The 22,669-nt window shown below is 41.8% G+C and overlaps 1 protein-coding gene across 9 annotated transcripts in view; it reads left to right on the forward strand.

The window, feature by feature from the left end:
• KIF17 (kinesin family member 17) overlaps positions 1-22,669 on the forward strand; it is a 71,112-nt gene that overhangs the window by 20,838 nt on the left and 27,605 nt on the right. For all 9 annotated transcript variants that reach the window (XM_074306001.1, XM_074306005.1, XM_074306003.1 and 6 more), the window contains 4 exons: positions 7,086-7,275; positions 13,388-13,840; positions 19,088-19,197; positions 21,171-21,318. In XM_074306001.1, coding sequence (XP_074162102.1) covers positions 7,086-7,275; positions 13,388-13,840; positions 19,088-19,197; positions 21,171-21,318 — 901 coding nt within the window. The remainder of the gene's footprint in view (positions 1-7,085; positions 7,276-13,387; positions 13,841-19,087; positions 19,198-21,170; positions 21,319-22,669) is intronic.

The raw sequence follows: 22,669 nt of genomic DNA on the forward strand, positions 1-22,669 counted from the left end.
CATGGTCATTGCGTTGATTCATTTTGCTATCTTTGTTATAAGGTGTTAGGATTACTAAGTGAGAACTCAGGTTTTCTGGACAATTACAAGGTGAGAACTCAGGTTGACTTGATAGAGGGGGCAAGCTCATTGGCTGGGGTGGTTCTTCCCAGAAGCCCTTGCATTATCCCACGCCCATTCTCTGGGAGAATAAAAGAGAGGACTCCCAGAGATAAAAAGAAGACTCTGAATTGCATCAGGCTTGACGGGGCTCTCTGCAGGAAGGGAAGTCACTTCTTTGGACAAGAGTTAACAGCAACTGCCTGGAGACAACGGTTCACTACAGGAAGAAGAATCTGTCTGAGAGATTTGAGTAGACACAGCAGATCTCTTCCCAGAGAGCGATCCAGCAGCTTCTGGAGACGACAGCTCGCTACAATAAGGGAGTGGAAGAAGAAGTTACAGAGAAGTTATCACTATTGATTAAAGAAATACAAATTAAAACAATTCTGAGGTTCTACTTTATACCTCTTAGATTGGCTAAGATGACAAAAAAATTAATGATAAATGTTGGAGGGGATGTAGGAAAACTGGGACACTAATATATTGTTGGTGGAGTTGTGAAATGATTCACTCATTTTGGAGAACAATCTGGAACTATGTCCAAACTGTGCATCCCCTTTGACTCAGCAGTGCCATTACTGGGTCTGTATCCCAATGAAATTATAAAAGAGGGGAAAGGACCCACATGTGCAAAAATGTTTGTGGAAGCTCTTTCTGTGGCAGCAAAGAATTAGAAAATAAATAGATATCCATGAACTGGAGAGTGGCTAAATAAGCTGTGGTATATGAAGGTAATGGAATATTGTTGCTCTACAAAAAAATGATGAAAAGGCTGATTTTAGAAAGGCCTAGAAAGTTTACAAGAACTGATGCTGAACAAAACAAGCAGAACCAGGCATGCGTTGTATACAATAACATCAAGAATATGCAATGATCAACTTTGAAAAATGTAGTTCTTTTCAATGGTCCGGTAATCCAAAGCAATCCCAATAGATTTGGACAAAAAAATGCCATCTTCATCCAGAAAAATAACTAAGGAGACTGAATGTAAATCAAACACATTATGTTCCCTTCTTTTTCTAGCTTTTTTCCCTCTCTCCCATGATTTTTCTCTTTTGCTCTGGTTTTTTCTCACCCAACATGCTTCATAAAGCAATATGTATTAAAAATAAATAAATGAAGGGGAAAAAAAGAAAACTCCAAATGGGGTCACAGAAAATCATATAGGATTGAATGAAATAACTAAAGAACAAAAATTTTTTTCTGAAATATATCATTATGTCATTATAACCCCTTAGTTTGCTTGTTAAAAGTTCAACTTTTTTTTTCCTTTTGTAACTTCAATGAGGAGTTTTATTATGCAAGCTTTGCCCTTTCCCACTTCCTCTAAGATAACAGTAACCTCTTTTTGTTACTTTTTCTGTTTTATAGAGGCTTTTTCCTTTTTTAAATATTACTGTCATTTTGCAGTGATCTGTCAGGAGAATCTTCCCCTCTAAAGAGTTAGTACAATCAAGCTAAACAATTATTATACTGGCTATGTCTGAAAATATATGCCTCATATACTTAGGGACTTCCACTTCTCTTCAAAAAGGCAAGAGACACTGCTTTGCCATAGGTTCTCCTATCAGTAGTGTCTTCAAGGTCTTTTTCCAGTTAAATTTAGTTGGCAGACTGCTGACTGTGAGCTAATAGCTCTTTTCCAAGGTTGTATGCCAAGGTCAAACTACCCAAAAGTCCATTCATGAATTCAGAAACAGAGTTGAGCTCATTCACTTAAGCTTAGACCAGTCAGCTCTCCTCAAGTTCAAGACCACATCAAAAAGGAGTCTGATAAGCTATGTCTGTTGGGGTTTCTTCTGTATAGAAGCAAGAACCACCCAGTCTCACGTTATGTCTGCTCTACCCTGGCATAGGAGATAAAAGAAGGTAGAACACAGGCTGGCCCAGAAAGAAGGTCAGAGTTGGTCCTATTCTACTATCTCTATCACCTTGCAACTTAACTAAGTGCTCTATGATAAAGCTTATTTTTGATGCACTGAATATATGTTGGGTTCTATTTTCCTTTTTTGCTGCATAATGGTAATGCTTACCGTGTTGTCCATTTAGAGAATATTTGTTGCTAAAAGTTGGGGAATGAGGAGGAAAATCTCCTTTCCAATATCTAAAATTAGTCTGACAAACTGAACATTTCCTTTGCTGGAACCTTTCCTTTAGATCTCTTGATATCATTGTGTATATATCAGTGGTATATGTTGGCTCTCCATCAGTTATCCCCACATTCTTGATATGCTGTGGCCCATAGCTTTTTCTGATCATGGGTGTTCAAAATTTCTTAATCCTGTTTTAAGTATTTATAGCTCTTAGTGCCCTTCAGTTCTGACATTGTGTGTTCTGTAAGTTCTCCCTCACCCCCAGCTCTGGAATATGGTATTCAAATACTGGCTTTAATAGCTTAAATTGCACTAGGAATTTGAAAGTATCTAATTTTTCTCTGTTATTATCCTTTAAGTCATTGATGCTCACTTACGAGGTGGTCAGAAAAAGCAATACAAGGACACCTTCGAGGTCTCTCTTAAAGAACTTTAGAATTGATTGACACTGGCACAGGACCATCCAACATGGCGTGCCCTCATCAGAGAAGGTGCTGTGCCCTACGAGCAGAGAAGAATTGAATTAACCCAGAAGAGATGCTCAAAGTTAGAGAAGCTACCCCGAATGCTCATAGGGACTATTTGTATCCAACCTGTGCCAGAGCTCTTTGAGCTTGGATGGGTCTGATCAGCCACAGTTGGACACACTGTAACTTGACTCTAACAATGATGTCATTTTGCTTCTCTTTGAGAATGAAGGGCAACATACTTACCAATTAAATTCAAATAGAAACATCCCTGCAAACTACATATTGACTTAGAAAAACACAAATTCAAATTCCATTTTTATTTATTTTTGCTAATCATTTCAGCCAGTTTGACATCTCAGCTTCAAAGCACTTTTCCTGTGTTGTTAATATGTTAATTCATGAGCAATGTGTTGTAGTCTGCTAAGGAAATGGCAAACCAGTCCAGTATCTCTGCCAAGAAAACCCAAAAAGATTTATGAAGAATCAAGCATGACTGAAAAATGAATTAATGTATAGTTTCCAGGCTCCTCTTGATGTCTGTTAGGTGACCAGCAGCTCTAATCCTTCAGAGACTTTGGTTTTCCCTGCCTCAGAGTGGGCTCTGTATCATCATTGGGAAAATTTTGTTATTAAACCGTGGGAGAAGTTTGTTTGAGGGCGATGTTTGGCTTCATTACAAATACTTGACAGTTCCCAAAGGTCATCTGGCTCACTCTTCTTCCATTCAATTCTGGACCCAGTTCTTTGTTCAGTTTCAGTATGTATTCTAAATATATTCTATATATATATATGTGTATATATATGTATGTATGTATCATGTTAATTTAGTAGATGGTCTGTATCACTGCACATCACAGTATCTTGTTCAGTAAAAGAGACATTTTTCAGCCACTTGTTTTTTCATTCTGAATTTCATGAAAGTGTTGCTCATCATTTAACATTTTAGTGCCTTAGGGTTTGCTGCATCAGCACTGTATTAACAGCAAATCTAGAGAGATCTCTAGGGAATTGTTCATTTAGATTCCTCACTGGACATCTTCTTAGCAGTAGTGAGCCTCTTTGGTGATCAAATAAAGCTATCTTTTTGTTTCTTGATTGACAGAAATGGTGCTGGAAAGAGGGCATGCACAAAATGAGGTCATCAAGCTAGATGATTTCAAAGGTCCCTTCCAGTCTCTATTTCTAGGTTGTCTTAAAGGTTCACTCCAGCCCAGATAGTCTGTGCTCTAAGACCCCTTCCAGTTCTGATACTTTGTGTTCTAAGGACCCTCCCAGCTTGGATATTTTCTGTTCTAAGGACCCTCCCAGCTTGGATATTTTCTGTTCTAAGGACCCTCCCAGCTTGGATATTTTAAGGGTCCTCACAGCTCTGACATCCTGGGTTCAAAGATCCCTCCCAGCTCTGATATTCTGTATTCTAAAGGCCTTTCTACTTCTGACATCCTATGTTCTAAGATCCATCCAGTTCTGACATTCTCTGTTCTGGAGTCCCTTCTAGCTCTGATATTCTCTGTTCTAAGGACTCTTCAATAACATTATACTCTGTATGCAAATACTGGTTACAGTTATGGGGGTTTAACTCTACTTTCTGAGACAGTGCCTTTAGGATATTTTATCTATTTCACTAGAGGGAAGGAGCAGCTGCTTCTCCTCTTGTATGCAGCCAGCCTTCTTTAGATTCTGGTCACATTGTAGCTGCAATGGCTAAGTGTAGCTGCAGTGGGTGAGAAGTGTACTGGTTTTTGACATTGTAATGATTTCCACGTTGCCAGTGGAAGGAGCCAGCCAACTGGGACCTCTTGGCAGATAATGTACTCTTGCTCTGATCCTTTAGATATCCACTAGAGTGATGCAGGGTCTGGTTTGGGTTTTTTCACACTTAGAAAATATTATATTTCACAGCTTTTAGTTAACAGCTAAACAGCTCTGCAGCTTGGGAAACGGGCTGGCAATCTGATGATTTATTGCTTTTGCCGCCAGCTATCTGGGATGCTGCTCTCCATCAGACTAGGAAGGCAGGCTCTGTGAACAGCGAGTAACTGATGTTTTGGATGGACAGAGTCACACTAGGAGCTCATTACCAGAGAGTTAAGGACTAAATCTGCCACTCAAGAAAACATCCAATCTAGAGGAGCACAGGGAGCTGTGTTAAAGTGATTCAGACTGGAACACCACAGTCCCAGAGTCACAGAATAGCCCATTCTCTTCCAACTGGAGAAAGGGTTTGTTGGACTACTGGTCAAACTGGTGGTAGTAAACTGGGAAGGCTAGCTTACATACTGTATGACAAGACCCAGAACACCATAACAGGCTAGAACATTGACCTTAATTTACCAAAATGAAATTCAGTAGGGATAAATGTAAACTCAGCTTTTGGGGCTCAAAAAATCAACTTCACATATACAAGAGGAATGCTTAGACAGCATTTTGTCTTTTTATTAAAGCTTTTTTATTTTCAAAACATGCATGGATAATTTTTCAACATGCACTCTTGCAAAATCTTGTGTTCCAATTTTCCCTTCCTTCCTCCCACCTTCTCCCCTAGATGGCAAGTAATCCAATATATGTTAAACATGGTAAAAAAAAATATATATATATATATATATATATGTTAAATCCAATATATGCATACATATTTGTAAATTACCTTGCTGCACAAGAAAGATCAAAGGAAAAATTGGGAAAGAAAACAAAATATAAGCAAACAAACAACAGAAAGAATGAAAATACTATGTTGTGATCCACATTCAACATTCTTCTCTCTGGGTGTAGATGGCTCTCTTCATCACAAGATCATTGGAACTGGTCTGAATCATCTCATTGTTGAAGAGAGCCACGTCTGTCAGAATTTTCTTCATATAATCTTGTTTTTCCTGTGTATAATGATCTGGTTCTGTTCATTTCACTTAGCATCAGTTCAAGTAAGTCTCTCCAGGTCTCTCTGTATTCATCCTGCTGATCATTTCTTATAGGACAGCAATATTGCATAGCATTCATATACCATAATTTATTCAGCCATTCTCCAACTGATAGGCATCCATTCAGTTTTCAGTTTCTTGCTGCTATAAAAAGGGTTGCAACAAACATAGCAGTTTGTCTTAAAGAAAAAGATCTAAGGCTCTTAGTAGACAACAATTAGCAGCTAAACAGCTTTGCAAGCTTGGGAAATGGGCTGGCATAGGAGTCAATAAGATGTTATATATGACAGCAACAAAAGGAAGAGTAGTCTTGGATTACATTAAGAGAAGCATGGCTTTTAGGGGTAAGGGGATGATGTTTTTTCTGTGTTTTCCACCACTGGGTTATTGTGTTTCATTCTGAGCTACCACATTTTGGGAAGGAGGTGGATAAACTGAAGAACTTTCATAGGAGAGCATTTGGGGTGGTGAAAGGCCTTGTGTCCATGCCATAGGACTGGCCTAAGGAAATGGAGATGGACCAAGAGAAACCAAGGCTTGAGAGGATGGGGAAGACAGGATACCAGTTTTCAAATCTTTGATGGGCAGTTGTGTAAAAAAAGAATTGGACTCATTCTGTTTAACCTCAGAGAGTAGAGCTGGGGTTCAGCAGAAGAAGCTTTCTAGATGATAAACCATGTAAAGTATAGAGAAAACAAGAAGGATAAGTATGACATGTTTAACCTATATTGGATTGCTTGCTGTCTTGGGGAAGGAGGTGGGAAGGGGGAGGGAGAAAAATTTGGAACACAAGGTTTTGCAAGGGTGAATGTTGAAAACTATCTTTGCATGTATTTGGAAAAATAAAAAGCTATTATAAAAAAATAAAGATTATTAGAAAATATCAAAAATAGAAGACATTTTAAAAGTTTTTTATTTTCAAAACACATGCATAGTTTTCAAACATTCACCCTTGCAAAACCTTGTGTTCCAAATTTTTTTCTCCCTCCCTTCTTCCTCTTCCACTCTCCTAGATGGCAAGTAATCTAATATATATTAAACATGTGCAATTAGAAGAAATTAAAAAAAAAAAAAAAGGATGAGCACTGAGAAAAAGCCATTGAATTTCAATGAATGAATGAAAAAAAAAAAAAAAAAGAAAAAACTTTCTAATTATGAGAGCTGTCCAGAGGTAGAAAGGGCTGCCTTGGGAGGGAGTGGTGCGTTCCCCCCTACTTGGAGGTTTTTAAGTAGAGGCTGAACAGCCACATCTGATGGGTTGTAATGGGTACTCTTTGTTGGGGTGTATGAATTGGACTAGATGGCCCCTGAAGTCCCATCCAATGCTAAAATTGTGTGATCCTGTCCCATTTGGGGGTGGCTACTCCAGCCAAGGAGGGGAGCCCCGGGAAGGATGGAGTTATGGACACATGGCAGAAAATCTCCCGTGGTTAAGGTTAGGAGAAGGTGGGTGGGAGGTTCTGCAGGTTCCCCTGTGACCCAGGCTGTGCTGTCTCCGGCAGCTGAAGGAGCACCCAGAGAAAGGCGTGTACGTGAAGGGGCTGTCCATGCACACAGTCCACAGCGTGGCCCAGTGCGAGCGCATCATGGAGATGGGCTGGAAGAACCGCTCGGTGGGCTACACTCTAATGAACAAGGACTCCTCGCGTTCCCATTCCATCTTCACCATCAGCATCGAGATCTATGCTGTGGGTAGGTGGGGGCAGTCTGGTGGGAGGGGGACCCCCCAGGGGCTCTCTAGTTCAATCCTTTTCTAGACAGAGGGGAAAACTGAGGCCCAGAGAAGTGTTGTGAAACATGCACTGTTCCTGAAAGATAAGATATAAGATTTAGGAGTCTCCGAGGCCATCTAGTCCACCCCCTTCATTTACAGATGGGGAACTGAAGCAGAGAATAGCAAAGATTACTTAGGTAGTGAGTGGCAGAGCTGGGATTCAAACCCAGCCCAGCTAACGTGGCTTTTTTTGAAACATAGAGCTAGTAAAGCACCAGAGCTGAGACTGACCCAGCGTCCTCCAAAATTTGCCATTGCAGAACCTCATCCAACAAACTCGAGTTCCATAAACACGAATGTCCTCTCCTCCTTGCTCCAGTGTCTTCAGTTTTCTTCCAAGTGTTTTCTCTTGTAGGATTTCCCAGCAGTGTGCTCACCCTGCTGAAAGGATTTCTTTTAGCTTTATATTTGCTTATCTGTATCCATGTTATTTCCTCCCAGAAGAACATAAGCTCCTTGAAGGCAGGCGCTAGGGTTTTTTTTTTTTTTTTTTTTTTTTTTTTAATCTTCAGTAGCTAGCATAGTTTCTCTTACAGAGTAAAAGCTCAATAAATGCTTGTTGAGTTGGATTAAACATCTTGTATCTAGTACACTGGGGGTAAGCGATGGGATGGGTGGTGATTCAAAGATTAAATATGCCATAAGCCTGTGTGGGATGTAGAAGACCCTTACCCAAAATGGCTATTCAGAGATCACTCAAACTAGAAAGCAGAAAGGGTGTTTATTAAACCGCCAGAGGATGAGCCATTCTATCATGAGATAAGAGAAAGAGAAAGTTCATGGTAGGAGGGCTAAAGAAGTAGTAAAGATACACAGCTTTTATACAAGAGATTACATCACAAGTAAGAGAGCATTGAGAAGGGAAGGGGGAAGCATCTGATTGGTTGTTGCTATTTGGAGAGAGTGGAATGGAAGGTTTCTGTTTCCCCGAAATCACCTGATTTCTAGGAAACAGAAAATCAGGCCTTCGGGCTTCAGATATAGCTGGCCAAGGCTCAGGTAAATATGGACCTGCACATATTATACAGGTCACAGGGGAAACACAGAAATAATGAACATAAAATACAGAAAAAGAATTCACACATTCCTGTAAGTTCTTCACCTTCTCTCTCTATTCCACACAAACCCTATGCCCCAAGAGCTTAATGAATAGCAGGGGGACGTGATGCACAAATACAAAATGTTTTCTAAGGTTCTTGGGAACCTTAGGTTTATATAGCAGGGAGAAAGGTAATTATTATTACGGAAGAGGGTGAGCAGAGATGGTGCCCTGGAGGAAGTGGTATATGATTTGGCTTTAAAGGATGGAATAGGAATTCAACAAATCCACAGGGAGGTGGGCTTTTCAGGCAGAGAATAACAAATGTTTCAAGGCAGGAAAGGCTAGGGCACATATAGGGAATAAGTAGTCCATTTAGCTACAGTGTATAGATCAGTGGTCCTCAAACTTTTTAAATAGGGGCCAGTTCACTGTCCCTCAGACTGTGGGAGGGTCGGACTATAGTAAAACAAAACCTCACACTCTGTCTCCGCCCCTCAGCCCATTTGCCATAACCCGGAGGGCCGCATAAACGTCCTTAGCGGGGGCATCTGGCCTATGGGCCATAGTTTGAGAACCCCTGGTATAGATGATAGAAAGACATAATGTGAGATGTTTGTTAATGTGAGTTGGTTGCAAATTGTGGGGTTTACAAGCATTTATTAAGCACCAGCTATGTGTCAGGCACTAAACCAAGTGCCAGGGATACAAAGACAGGCCAAAGGACAGTATCTTCCTGCCTTCCAGCCTAGTGGGAGTGGCAACAGAAAGGGTGTAAAATCCAGACAAAGGAGCTGGAACTTTACCCAGGAGATCTTAGGGAGCAGGTTCTGTTCAAAAGGTTTGGCTGGTGGTATGAGGAATGAGTCAGAGAGGAAGAGAGTCTTAAGTGGAAAGATCCATTAGATGGTCATGGCAATGGTCCTGACATCTCAATAAGACCCAGTGGGAGGATTGGGGCAGTGGAAAGGTCCTTTAGAAAGTGAAGAACTAGTCATAAATCCTTCCCCAGCTCCTGTGGGCTCTAATCAGTGCTTAATGGAGGAGACTTGAGTTCAAATTCTTCTTCAGACACATATTAGCTGAGTGACTAGGCAATTCAGTTAATTTCTTAGCCTTAGTTTCCTTGTCTGTAAATTGTGGGGACTGGACTAGATGACCTTCAAGAAAACCCTTCCAGCTCTAGGTCAATGCTCTCATGACCTTATGGCCTGGAGTACCATGATGTGTCCTAAAGTGAGTCTAATTCCTACCACTCTCTAGCAAAGTTTAGTTGTCCCAGTATAAAGGGCCTTCTTTCCATATAGTCTTAGGGGTGGCTTGGTTGTTACAAGAGAGGATCTCAACCCAGAGCCGAGTCTGATTGAGCCAGAGGATGGGTTGAGGGCCATCTCCCTGGTCTTCCTCCTCAAGCTACAGAGTGGCTTTTTTCTAGGGTAGGAGGCACACCCACTCCCTTGATTGTGGCTCTGGAAGAAGTGTGCTACAATATTACAGAGAAAGCTCAGGCCTGGAGCCAGGGGACCTGGTTCAAATTCTTCCTCCCACTTAGTACTTATTAGGTGCCCATAGTGTGCTTTACAAATATTGCCTCACTTGTGTACAACTCTTCAAGGCAGGTGCTATTATTAGCCCCATTTTACAGGATTATATAGCCCAGTGCTCTATCTGCTGTGGTGCTTGCTTGTCATTTTTAGGGCACTTTCAGGGGCTTACTTAACATGAGCAATTTTTTGGATTGTCTGTATTTTATTGGGCTGCTTGGAAGCACTCAAGTACTACCAAGAAGTACCAAATACTTCCCTTTCTTCTCCCATTATCTCATGCATTCATTTGACCTGACACGTGGAATCTTCCAAGATTAAAAGAACTCTTCCACCGAATTTGCTTCCACCCTGCCCGCTCTGGTTTGGAACCATTTTATGATGTGACCCAAGCAGTAATCAGCCTCGTAGAAGCTTGCCTTCTAGGCAGAGTATCCATATTGTGAGGGCAGCCCCTTTCTTCTGTCACCACTAGGCAGAGCTCTAACTAAGGCAGGGCACTGAGGCTTTGCCCCAAAGTGCTGAATTAAGAGGGTGTCATTTTGATAGCCCTGAGTTTGGAGGATGTTGACAATGCATGCAAACAACACTTGGCTCCTCATTAGCAAGAATAATTAGTTAAAATAGGAAGTTATCTGATGGTGCTGCAGAGACACAGTAGTTATTATTAGGGTTTGCTTAAGATGAGTTGTTCTTTTGTTTTTTAGGGGGCGTAATATCTAGATTCATTGAGTCATCTGGGGATATCTAGGTCTTTGTCCCAGATATAAAAGTTCCTAGTCCCAGGTCTGCCACCAAAGAAACTTTCCTTTCTTTTCTCCTGCCTTTCCCCCTCTTCCCTCCACTGTGGTCCATCATAGAACTCGTGGGAGTTTCGGAGAGGTTCTCGGGTTAAGAAAAAGCCATTCTTTCGAAAGTTCAGGCCTAGGCTTGCTGCCTACTTCTTTAGGTTTTTAGCCACCGAGTATCTCTTCAAACACTTCTTCATTCAATAAGCATTTATTAAGTAAATATCATGTTAGATTTTTGGGAGAGATGTAAATTTAGCTCAGTACCTGCCCTCAAAGAGCGCACCATCCAGGATAGGAATAAGACTCAAATATGGATTCCTATAATATTACATTGAAAGTGCTCTAGAGAGGTGTGAACAAAGTGCCCAGTAAGGTTGGAGAGGAAAGTCTATTACTAACTGGGAGGAATCAAGAAAGGCTTCCTGGAGAAAGTAACATTTGAATGGGATTTTAAAGGATAACCAGGAATTCTTTAAGTAAAAAGGAGGGAGAGTGTTCTAGCTAATCAGGAGTGAGATGAACAAAGACCACAAAGAGGAGAGAAAGTTGACAATAGTCTAAATTATGTGTAGGAGAGTGATAGGAAGTAGGAAAGAAAGATGACATGAAGCTTGGAGGGAAAGCTAATATAGTGGGGTCAGAAAGGATTCTGAGGGAACTTCATTGGCTAGAGCATTGGGCTGAATGTAATACAATTTTTAAAAATGAGGGGAGGGGATCTAAATCTATGATTTTATTAGTGTGTAGCATGAAAACTCCTTCCAGAAATCTAGATCAGCTATTCTTCTGGTACCTATAGCTTTAAAGGATTGTTTGGAAGAAAGGGAGTTAGATGACTTGGCCCTTGGTCTCATAGCTAGGTTATATCAGAGAAAGGATTTAAATATGGGATTTTCCACATGTTTAAAAAAATTGCACATATTTAACCATATTAACACATATATGTATGTGTTATATATCTATATTACACATATTTACAATATATATATATATGCACATATATTAACACATATTTCTTGCTGTCTTGGGGAGGGAGGAAGGAAGGAAAGGAGAAAATTTTGAAACACGAAAGTCTTAGTAAAATTAATGTTGAAAACTATTTTTACATGTATTTGGAAAAATAAAATACTATTGAAAATTTTTAAAAGAACAAGAACCAAAAAAATGAAAAACAAACTCCAAGGCCAGCTCTCCAGATATTATTCCATATTCCCTCTCAAGATGTCAAGGGTTAGGGAAAAATGTAAATCTTACATCGGTCCAAAATAGATTTATAAAGTCAACTTTTCAAGTACACGGTGAAGTCAGAGTTTGAGATCAAGTTCTTTGGGGAAGATCTGGAAGTCTTAGTGGACCCACATATTCAATATGAGTCATCAGTGTGATATGGCCACCAAGAAAGCTAATGGGATCTCAAACTGCTGTAAGACAGGCCTAGTGTCCAGAAAGAGGGAGATGAGAGTCCCGTCTGACCTTTTCTCTGGTCAGGGTACATTTGAGATGCTCTGTTCAGTTCTGGGCACCTCAAATTTTTAAGGATGTGGATAACCTGGAGAGCATCCTTCAAGGGATGGTAGCTGGGATGGTTTAGGGTCTTGTGTCCAAAGAAGGTTAAGCTGAAGGAATTGGGTACATTTAGCCTGAGGAAGAGGAGACTTGGGGTGAGAGCTGCCTTGAAGTATCTGAAAAAGATTATCTATTGCAAGGGTACAGAAGCTATCTATCTCATTGTTCTTGTCTTCTCGGGCTCCAGAGGTCAGAATGAGGAGCCGTGGAGAGCCGTATTTAGGCTTGATATCAATTAAAGCCACCCCAGAGGGAAGCAAGATGCTCAGCAAAGGCCCCCTGGCTTCTTGTCCTGGCCTGTTGCCCAGCTAAGGGTCAGATTAGTTCTGGGTCCTTGCCAGCTCGATTCAGTGAGTCTCCAGTCCTCTATTATGAGGATCCTTGAATTTTAGTCTAGGGAATTTTGCTTGCTAGGGAGCTACTGAAGATTTGTGAGCAGAGGAAGAAGGGACAGGGTCGGATTTCTTTGTAAGAAAGGTGATTTACCCAGAATTTGCAGGATGGGCTTCAGTGGGGAAAAAATGGGAGTGGGAGAACTTGTTAGCTAGGTGTTGGAAGAGTCCAGGAGGGGAGAAGGCAGAGGCCACTTGTGATAGGGTGGGATTAGAGGGAGGGGGATGGTATCAAAAGGTGAAATTTGTAAGACTTGGAAACCGATTGGGTAGAAAAGATTGTGGAGGGGAAAGAGTTCAGGTTAAGCCCAGGATTCCAGGTACAACATCAAAGCATTAGAGCAAGAAAGGACCTTAGAAACCATCACATTCAACTGTATTTTACAACTGAGGAAGGTGAGACACAGGGAGAAAAAGAGGCTTGTGGTGGTCTCATCAGAGCACAGATCTAGAGCTGGAAGGGACCACATCCAGTCTCTTGTTTTACAAATAAAGGAATTGTGGTCCAGAGAATTGGAATGACTTGCCCAGGCCATTGGGGCTGGATGTGAGTCCAGGCCTTCTTGATTTCAAGGCCCCTGAGCTATGCTGTCTCTTAGATAAAAGTCTTGGCTGACCGGGGAGGGGGGGTTTCTAAAGAGCCCATCCCTCTCCCTCTCCCTCCCTCTCTGGCCCCAACTTGTTTCTCCCCCCTGCAGATGAACGAGGCAAAGACCACCTGCGGGCAGGGAAGTTGAACCTAGTTGACCTGGCAGGAAGTGAAAGGCAGTCGAAAACCGGGGCCACCGGGGAGCGGCTCAAGGAGGCCACAAAAATCAACCTCTCCCTGTCAGCTTTGGGCAACGTCATCTCGGCCCTGGTGGACGGCCGCTGCAAACACATCCCCTACCGGGACTCGAAGCTGACCCGGTTGCTGCAGGACTCCCTGGGGGGCAATACCAAGACCCTCATGGTGGCCTGCCTGTCCCCAGCCGACAACAACTATGATGAGACTCTCAGCACCCTGCGTTATGCAAACCGAGCCAAGAACATCAAGAACAAGCCTCGCATCAATGAGGATCCCAAGGATGCCCTCCTGAGGGAGTACCAGGAGGAGATCAAGAAGCTGAAGGCCATCTTAGCTCAAACGGTGAACTCAAAGAACTTGACAGGTAGGCTAGTGGGGCCCCCAGGGGTGCGTGGCTCTTCGGCTCCGGGTGGGTACCTGCCAGGGCACACAGGCCCTTGTCGCTTCTCACCTGGATCCATTAGGAATGGATCTCTCTTATTCCAGTCTCTGCCACAGTCTAATCTTCCACCCGTGAAGAAGATGACTTTGATTAGAAAGGGAAGGGAATTTCTATATGAAGGGGTTTCAGAAGGTTCTTGAGGAGAGGAGAGTCTTTTAAGACATCTGACCATGTCACTCCATTCTGGAGTAGGGTAATAATGTGGAATTAGCCTGAACAACTGGAGTGGAACCAGATTGTGAGGCTCTTTAAAGGCTTCCTATAGAGAGGGCCTGAGATAAGCCTTGGATTCTGCGGGACACTGCTGAACTTTGAGTGTTTGGGGAGGATGCCTGCCCCCAAACTGTCCCTCGGTGCCTTGGTTACAGGGGCTGGGGCAGGGTGTTTGCCCCCCACGGGGTTTCCTAATTCCTTCTGTCCTTACAAAATGGAGTTGCCCTCATTGCACCTCATAAGAATGATCGCAGGCCATTTTTTTCCAGACAGGTCTGCTGTTTTGTTATAAACATGGGAAGCTCCCAGTGAGAAAATCCCCTAGACTAATGAACAGGCGCTCTGTAACTTAGCAGACAATGACTTGCTCAGAGCCACCTGGGAGAGACCTGGGGCTGTAATCAAACCCAGGACTTCCTGACAAGCGCTCCCCCCACAGTGAGGTGTCGGGGGTTGCCCGGGGTCTCCAGAGTTAAGCCTAATGTAAAATCCTTCAAGAATTGGCGATTTCCTCAGGAGAAGCACTCCTTCCCTAACCCAATTCTTGACCCCTTTGTGAGAGAGCAGGAAATCTGGGGCTGAAAAAACTCATTTAGAACAGCTGGAATTTTTCTAGCATTTTTATACATTTATGTGTATATATAACACACACGTTTATATACACACTGTACATCAAATACAATGTACTCACCATGCAGCAATACATGTAATACACATGTGCTTGTGGTGTATGTGTCCTCCTATGCACACATCACACACCAAACACACATGTACCCAGCACACACACAGGTAATACAGGTGTGTGCATGTATGTGTGGTGTGTGTTTGTATAACATACCATGCATCAAACACACCGCACCCACCATGCAACACACATGTGCAATACACATCTATATATGTACACATGGCATGTGTTTGCATACACATCACAACCAAACACACACCCATCATACAATTCACATAAACAAGCAATACTCGTGTGTGCATTGTGTGGTGTGTGTTTGTGCACACATCAGATACATCAAACACACATCACACACATGTGATACATAAGTGGACACACATGGATGGTATATGTATGCTTATGCACACACCCACCCAAACACACACCCATCATACATATTCACATACATGTACAATATATATATATATATATGTGTGTGTGTGTGTGTGTGTGTGTGTGTGTGTGGACGGGTATGGTGTAGGTTTATTTGCAAATATCCTGTGTGCACATGTGTGTTTGTACACACACCACAACCGAGCACACACACTTCATGTGTGTATATGCCCATCTCCATCTTTCTGTCTCTTAGCCTCACTTGAGTACTCTGGGGGTACTTTTTTTGTTCCTGAGGCAATTGGGGTTAAGTGATTTGCCCAGGGTCTCACAGCTAGGAAGTGTGAAGTGTCTGAGGCCAGATTTGAACTCGGGTCCTCCAGACTTCAAGGCTGGTGCTCTATCCACTGCGCCCCCTAGCTGCCTCAGGTACTTTTCACTAAATCCTTTTACACATAGTCCAGCTTTGAAGCTGGTGCAGGGCGAGGATGGAGGAGGAGGGGATGGGAGGGTCTTGGTGATGGCTGCCAGTCAGGGGGCCGGTATCTTGGGTCTCTCCCAAGGACTCCCCACCTCACGCTGCGCCCACCTCCTCTGACAGTCCCCATGGCAGCAGCACGGAGTTTCTCATCAGCTGAGGTGACTCACCCATTTCCCCCCCACCGCGCTCATTAGATTGCCTTGCTCATCATGCCCACTGCCAAAGTGCTCTGCTGTCACTGGGGACCACCGTGATATGGGGTGCAAATGACCATGACTCCCAGAAAGCCCGCCCAGTCCTAGGCCCAGGGCCAAAGTCTTCCAGCTTGGGGGTCTGCCACAATGTATGGGAACTGAGCCAGAGAGCCCCCATTCATTTAGAGCTGCTCTCTCATCATATTCACAGATTCACAGATTAGAACAGGAAGGATACTTCAAGTCTATCACCCCCTCATCTCACATAGGAGCAAAATGAGGCTCAGGACTCGAACCCAGGGCTCCTGCCTCCAAGCCTGGTGACCCCAAGGTCACTTGCAGGCTTGCTGCCTCTCAGATGTGACTTGGGTGTAGGGATTTTGATGGATTTTTGGGATTAAGTAGAATGTGAGTTTGAGCTTTAACGCTTTCTTAATTGGTGGCTACTTTAAGGCCTACAATGGAGTCCACCTGCTGTCTTTGGGGGGACAGAACATCATCCTGGCATCCCCAAGGCTTCCGGCCTCACCACTAGTTCCTTGTGTAATTTCAGGGAAGACTTTGGGCAAGCCTTCTCTCTGGGCCTCAGCTTGTCCATTTGTAAAATGGGAATATAACCCTTGCCCTACCAAGGATCAAATAAGATAACTGATGGGAAAACTCTTTGTGAAGCACAAACCCTTTATGAAGGCGAGGTATTATTAAACTTTAATGATGATGTCAAGAGCTCCCCGACCTCATCCCCAGAGGCAGAGCTGCCCAAGGTCCTTACCCCACATGGAGGTGATTCAGACCTTCCCACCCTGGAAGCTCTCTTTGGATAGGCAGCCAGGAGCAGAGAGCATGGCTCAGGCCACAGGAAAACTGAGTTCAAATCTTCCTTCAGATATTTCTTAGCTGGTGGCTCTATACATATGTAGGGCTATGCAAAATACATATAGAGGTATATATAGGACACATATAAAGGAGATACAAGATAACCTTGAAAGGGAAGGTTCTTACTAGGTAGAGGAACCAGGAAATGCCTTCTAGGACAGCAGTTTTCAAAGTTTGGTCTAGGGACTCCTGGGACTTCCTGAGGCCCTTTCAGGAGCTCATGAGGTCAGAATTTATTTTCATAATAATACTAAAATGTTTTAATTTCTAATATAGTAAATTTTGATAGAGACAACGAAGGATGTGCTGGAATGCTTAACAACCAGCTCTCCAGGGAGAAAATATGTTAAAGATACACTTTTAAGTTTAATCTGCAAATTAACATTTTTCCATCACTTTCTTAAATCTAGACAATCAGTAAAACAAATGAATCAAGGTCTGACTCATGGTACTCACCTATTTCCCAAATATAAATGCTCACACAGAAAATTTAACAATCAGCTTTCTCAAGCAGAGATAAACTGGCTCCAGCAAGCCCCTTAATGTAACCCACAGAACAAAAGCTCTTTGAGGATAGATGATCAATTTTAAGAATGTAAATGGGTCCTGAGAGCAAAAAGTTTGAGACCCAATATTCTAGAAGTGGTTGTTAGATCAACCAATCAACACATATTAAGTGCCTACTATGTACCAGATACCGAGGATATAAGTATCATTAATCAGATCAAATCGTCCTCTAACCTGTGGATGGCTAGAGCCAGACAGAACATGTTAAAGACTGGAGAATCAGAAATCAGACAGAAGTTTGATTTCAAGCTGAGAGAAATGGCTTGTAAGCAAGGAGACAGATGAGACACATTGGCTGGGACTCTGCTCCTAGCATCGGGGAAACCCAGGCAATGTTGGAAGATCTCGATACTTATACCTATGAATCTGTCAATGAGGGGTAACAGCAATGAGACAAGTTTGATTTATAGCAGGGCTTTATGAACACAGCATGGATATAGCAGGGATTTTCCAAGCTCAGAGAATGCCTGGGGCTGATCAAAGCAATATAGTAATTATGTGATTTTGCCAAAGGGTGACTTCATCTGGAGAGTGAGCACAAGGGACTGTTATTATTCTAAGCCTTAGTTCTGGAAAACAGGGTGTGTCTTAATATCTTGACAAAGATTAAAGATTCCTACTTGCATTGAACTTGTAGGGAAGAGAATTGCACATAAAATATAGACAGCATCAATATAAAATGAAAAAATACAAATATAAACAAAGTAATAAAGGAGGGTAGAAAGGAGAGTAATACTAGGAACTGGGGAAATTAGGAAAAGATTCATGTAAAAAGATGGTTTTGGAGTTTCTCTAGGATCAATGAAGTAAGTCAATTACAATTGCTTGCACTAAGAATTTAAAATTTTTTAAAAATAATTTTATTATAAATTCTCTTATCTATGCAAATGCATTTTAAATACAAATAATTACAAGCACATTTTATAATTTTTCTTTGAAATACAAATTTTTATCCTACTCTATTCTCTTTGACTTACTGATAAAAAAACAAAAATGTACTATGGTGTCAATTATTGCAATTTGTTCCTTCAAAGTATTCTTAAATTCTGGCTCTTCTAATGTTGGAAGAGAGGGAGAAGTGAGCAGAGAGAAGGTTTCAGATATGGCAATGAGAGACATTGCACTAACCAGGGGACCTGGGTTCTAGATGAGAGGTCTTGATTGAGGAACAGAAAGAACAGTTGAATTGGATCATGGAATGTAGAGTGAGATCCATGGAAACTCGGAGAGAGAGGTTGGGGGGAGGTCATTTGGAGCTTCAAAAACTAAACAAAAGCATCTATATTTGATTCTAAAGGCAGTAGGTAGGAACCACTAGAGCTGGTTGAGCAGGAGAGTCCCATGTTCAGATATGTGCTTCAGGAAAATCATTTATAGAGCAGCTGTTGATATGGAGGAGAGAATTTCCTCCTCAGGAATGTCCAATACCAGTGTGTCAGACTTGAACAAGACACCCTGCTGAAGCAGATTAAAATGCATTTTGAAAAATGTTTAAGAAAATAAATAAAAATTGGATACAACCTGAATAATGTTAATTTGTACTTTTCTAAGTCAATATGACCACCTGCAGGGGTCTGTTTTTATTTGAGTTTGACATTCCATACCAATGGCTTAGAATTCCAAATAAATATGCTTAATGTAATTCTGTGATGTGTTTAAGTGAAAACTTTTATAATAGCTTGTTATCAATGGGATTATAAAAATTCCTTTCTAAGCATGGTTTCTAAATCACGTGTGTGCTTTGGATTACATATTGACCCCTGTGATTTACTTGCTGCCAGCCTTATTGTCGAACCAGATGCTTGCTAAAGCTGAGCAAACTGAAGAGAAGCCGCCACCCCCGCCACCTCCTCAACCAGATACTGAAGCAGAGAAGCAACTGATTCGGGAGGTAAGAACTAGGGAGGACTTGGACCTAGGCAATGAGGTAACTAATTCCCCATCTGGAGCCCACAAGGTGAAGTGACTTCCTGTATAAGGGTCATAGAGATTGTAAGATTAAGAAGACGCATTTGAACTCAGACCCACTGCTGTCAAATCCAATGCTTTTCCCATCTTGCTATGTGGCCCACCTTTGTGTTGTAAGCTCTGTGATTGGAGTCTTTTTCACGAGGCCTGATCTTGGCTTTGATTTTACTCTCCCTCTACTCCGTGGCACTGTAAGGCACCCTAAAGGCCTGTTTCTTGGGGAATGATTGGCAGTTAGGGCTTGTTCCCACAAGGTTAGGGAGCCTGGGCACTTTTCCCAACAATTTCTGGGAAGCTATTTTTATAAACAAGAAAAAACAAGCTTACCCACTCTGTTTGCCTCTGTTTTCATCAGTAAAATGAGGATAATAGTAGCATCTACTTCTTTTGGTTGTGAGAATCAAATGATTCTTGTAAACCCCAAAATACTTATTAAAGCGATTATTATCATCATTATTGTTAATCCTGTGCCAGACGTAATGAGAGACTCAGAAATCCCAGGATCACAGAGACTATGACTTCAGAGTTAATCTAATCCAATCCCTTCCTTTTACAAAATGAGGAAACTGAGGTCCTAAGAAATTAAACTATTTCCCCAGTGCCTTATTGGTAGGAAATGACAAAAGGTCTCTGAGGTTTTTGGTTTCCCTTTAGGTTGGCTATGCCTAAGCTATTTGAAGGACTGTATGACAAGGCTATTCAAAGTTCTGAATTCTTTCTTTAGTGAGGGAAAAAGCCAGAGGACTTGGATGCTAAAGCAGCTCTGCTGGTTTAATACATTGGCTAGCTTTGAGAATAAACTTTGTCTCTCTGAACCTCAGTTTCCCCTTGTGCAAAATAATGATAATAACTATTTCTTTTTATATAAAGTCCTTCTTCAAAACCTCATCCCAGTGTGGATAGTACTTTGAGTTTTCAAAGCTTATGGCATTATGAGAAAAGGCCTCCAGCCTGGTCCCACTGAGTGAAGAGACAGTCATTATTACCAGGGCCTCTAATGAGAAATTATTTAAGTAAAAGTAATTTATTATCATTGTGATTATGATTACCAAGCTCGGTCTCAAAGAAGTAGTGAGAAGATGCGCCTGTCTTGCTCTCTTCTTAATGGAAGATGCCATTGACACAGTAGTGTTTCTTGCCCTCCCCAACTTTTTATTCTTTGTTACAAGAGATGATTTGTGAGGTAGGAAAAAGATCTGTTTAGAAATTAAGGTGATATTAAAACAAAAAGTGTACATATAAATTAAAATTTTTTTAAAAATTATGAACCCAATCTGCCAGATCTTAATGACTACTGCCAGAATCCAGTGAAACTGGATATGAAGGAGTCCCTTCATTAGATAGCAGGTATTCCACCAGGCCTGTTTGCTCCTAGTTGAGCCCCAGGGAAGCCTGTGATAGAGAAAAAAAGCACTGGATTTGAATTTGAATCCTTGCTCTTCCAGGATGTTTACCTTATTTTTTTATATTTATCTTACTTTACTTATTTTTTATATGATCTTGGACAAGTCTCATTCATAAGGAAAAAGAAGGGATGGGGATAATCATTTACATGGCACCCACTATTGTGCCAAGCATTGTGCTAAGTGCCTTACACATATTATTTCATTTGATCCTAACAGCGTCTCTGGAAGAGAGGTGTTATTATTATCACCCCCATTTCCCAAAGAGGAAACTGAGGCAGACAGAGGTGAAATGACTTACCCGGAGTCACACAACTTGTGACTGAGGCTGGATTTGCACTTAACATTTTTCTGACAATTTTTGTCCAGTGCTTTATCTAGTGCACTAGCAGTTGCCTTGTAATTGAATTGGCTGGTCTAAATGATTTCGAGGTCCTTCTCAGCTGTTAATATTTTGATCTTCTGATTCTGGACATGCTACCCTGTCTTGTAGGAGTATGAGGAACGGCTGGCCCGGCTAAAGGCTGATTATGAAGCAGAACAGGAGTCAAGAGCCAAGCTGGAAGAGGACATCACTGCCATGCGTAATTCTTATGATGTGAAGCTGTCCACTTTGGAAGAGAACCTCAGGAGAGAGGCTGGTGGGTACTGCCCAAGGGGGGGTGGGGGGGTGATGATAAAAAGGTTTGGGGCTCCATGATAGTGTTCTGGTTGGTTTTCTGGAGGTCTTTGGACCAGCCTTTATTTCAGTAGAGTAATCACCACAAGAATAGTCAGGGATAAAGTCCAAATTCTTTATTGTCTCCTTCACAGTCTGTTTCCTTGCCTGGGTCCCGACTAACTTTGTGGAGGTCCTTCAGAATGTGTCTTGGTTTCTGTAAGGGGGGCAGGAGGACCACCACGATGGTCTCTGTCTTGAAGTCTGTCTCAGTCTGAGAGCTTGTGCTCCAGCCACTGTCTTCTCCCAGTCTGTTCCAGACTGCCCTTCCGAGTCTTTCTGTGGCTGAGTTTGTCCCAGTTTATATGCAGTATACTGAGTATAAACCAGTCATTATATTACTAGGGAACCATTATTTGTTGTAAGATTAAATCAATCATACTGAACTAGAGAACTGGTTACCCATCTCTGTCTTGTGAACCATTCAGTTCGGTGGCTTAAGCTTAGTTTTCATAAGCTGCCTTGGGTTTGATTCTAATGGAAGCTGGGGATCTTTCCTCTGTTTAATAACTATATATAATATCTAGTAGGTCAAGTCTGCCATTGATCCCTTAGAAAAGCAGACCAGGATGGTTTGATGTGGTGCATCTCTAAGGCTAGGGAAACACTCTAAAGGGCTTGTCCTCCTAACGATGAGCCAGGAGGCTTCTCTGTTCCTTCATAAAGGATATGACATTGCATTGTTTTTAAAATTCTGCCTGTCCCCTTTTTTATCTTTTTCAGTGCTTTATGGGTGCCCTTTTCTTTTCTTTTCTCTTCTCTTCTTTTCTTTTCTTTTCTTTTTTTCCTGAGGCTGGGGTTAAGTGACTTGCCCAGAGCCACACAGCTAGGCCGTGTCTGAGACCAGATTTGAACTTGGGTCCTCCTGAATTCAGGGATGGTGCTCCATCCACTGCGCCACCTAGCTGCCCCTGGATGCCCTTTTCTTGTCAATGAATTCTCTGCCCGTGTAGAATTTCTTGGTAATGAATAATTGCAATCAAGCAAAACAAATGAACTATGTTTGAATATATATGTCTCTAGTTTTGCACGACTTCATATGTCTAATGTGTATCATATTTCTTGCCTTTTCAATGGATGGGAATGGAGGGAACAGAAATTGGGACTGAAAAAGATTTTTTTAAAGAAAAAATATTTGCCTTATGTAGTCTACTATCTTTTAACAGTGTATGGTAACGCTCTGTAGAAGGCCAAATGCTATATGCACTGGTGATTTTTTTAAAAAAGTTAACTAATACCTCACTCTTGCTAATAATTTCATAGGGGAGAGGAAT

Source organism: Sminthopsis crassicaudata, chromosome 3 (assembly GCF_048593235.1).
Source record: "Sminthopsis crassicaudata isolate SCR6 chromosome 3, ASM4859323v1, whole genome shotgun sequence".
Classification (NCBI taxonomy): Eukaryota; Metazoa; Chordata; class Mammalia; order Dasyuromorphia; family Dasyuridae; genus Sminthopsis; species Sminthopsis crassicaudata.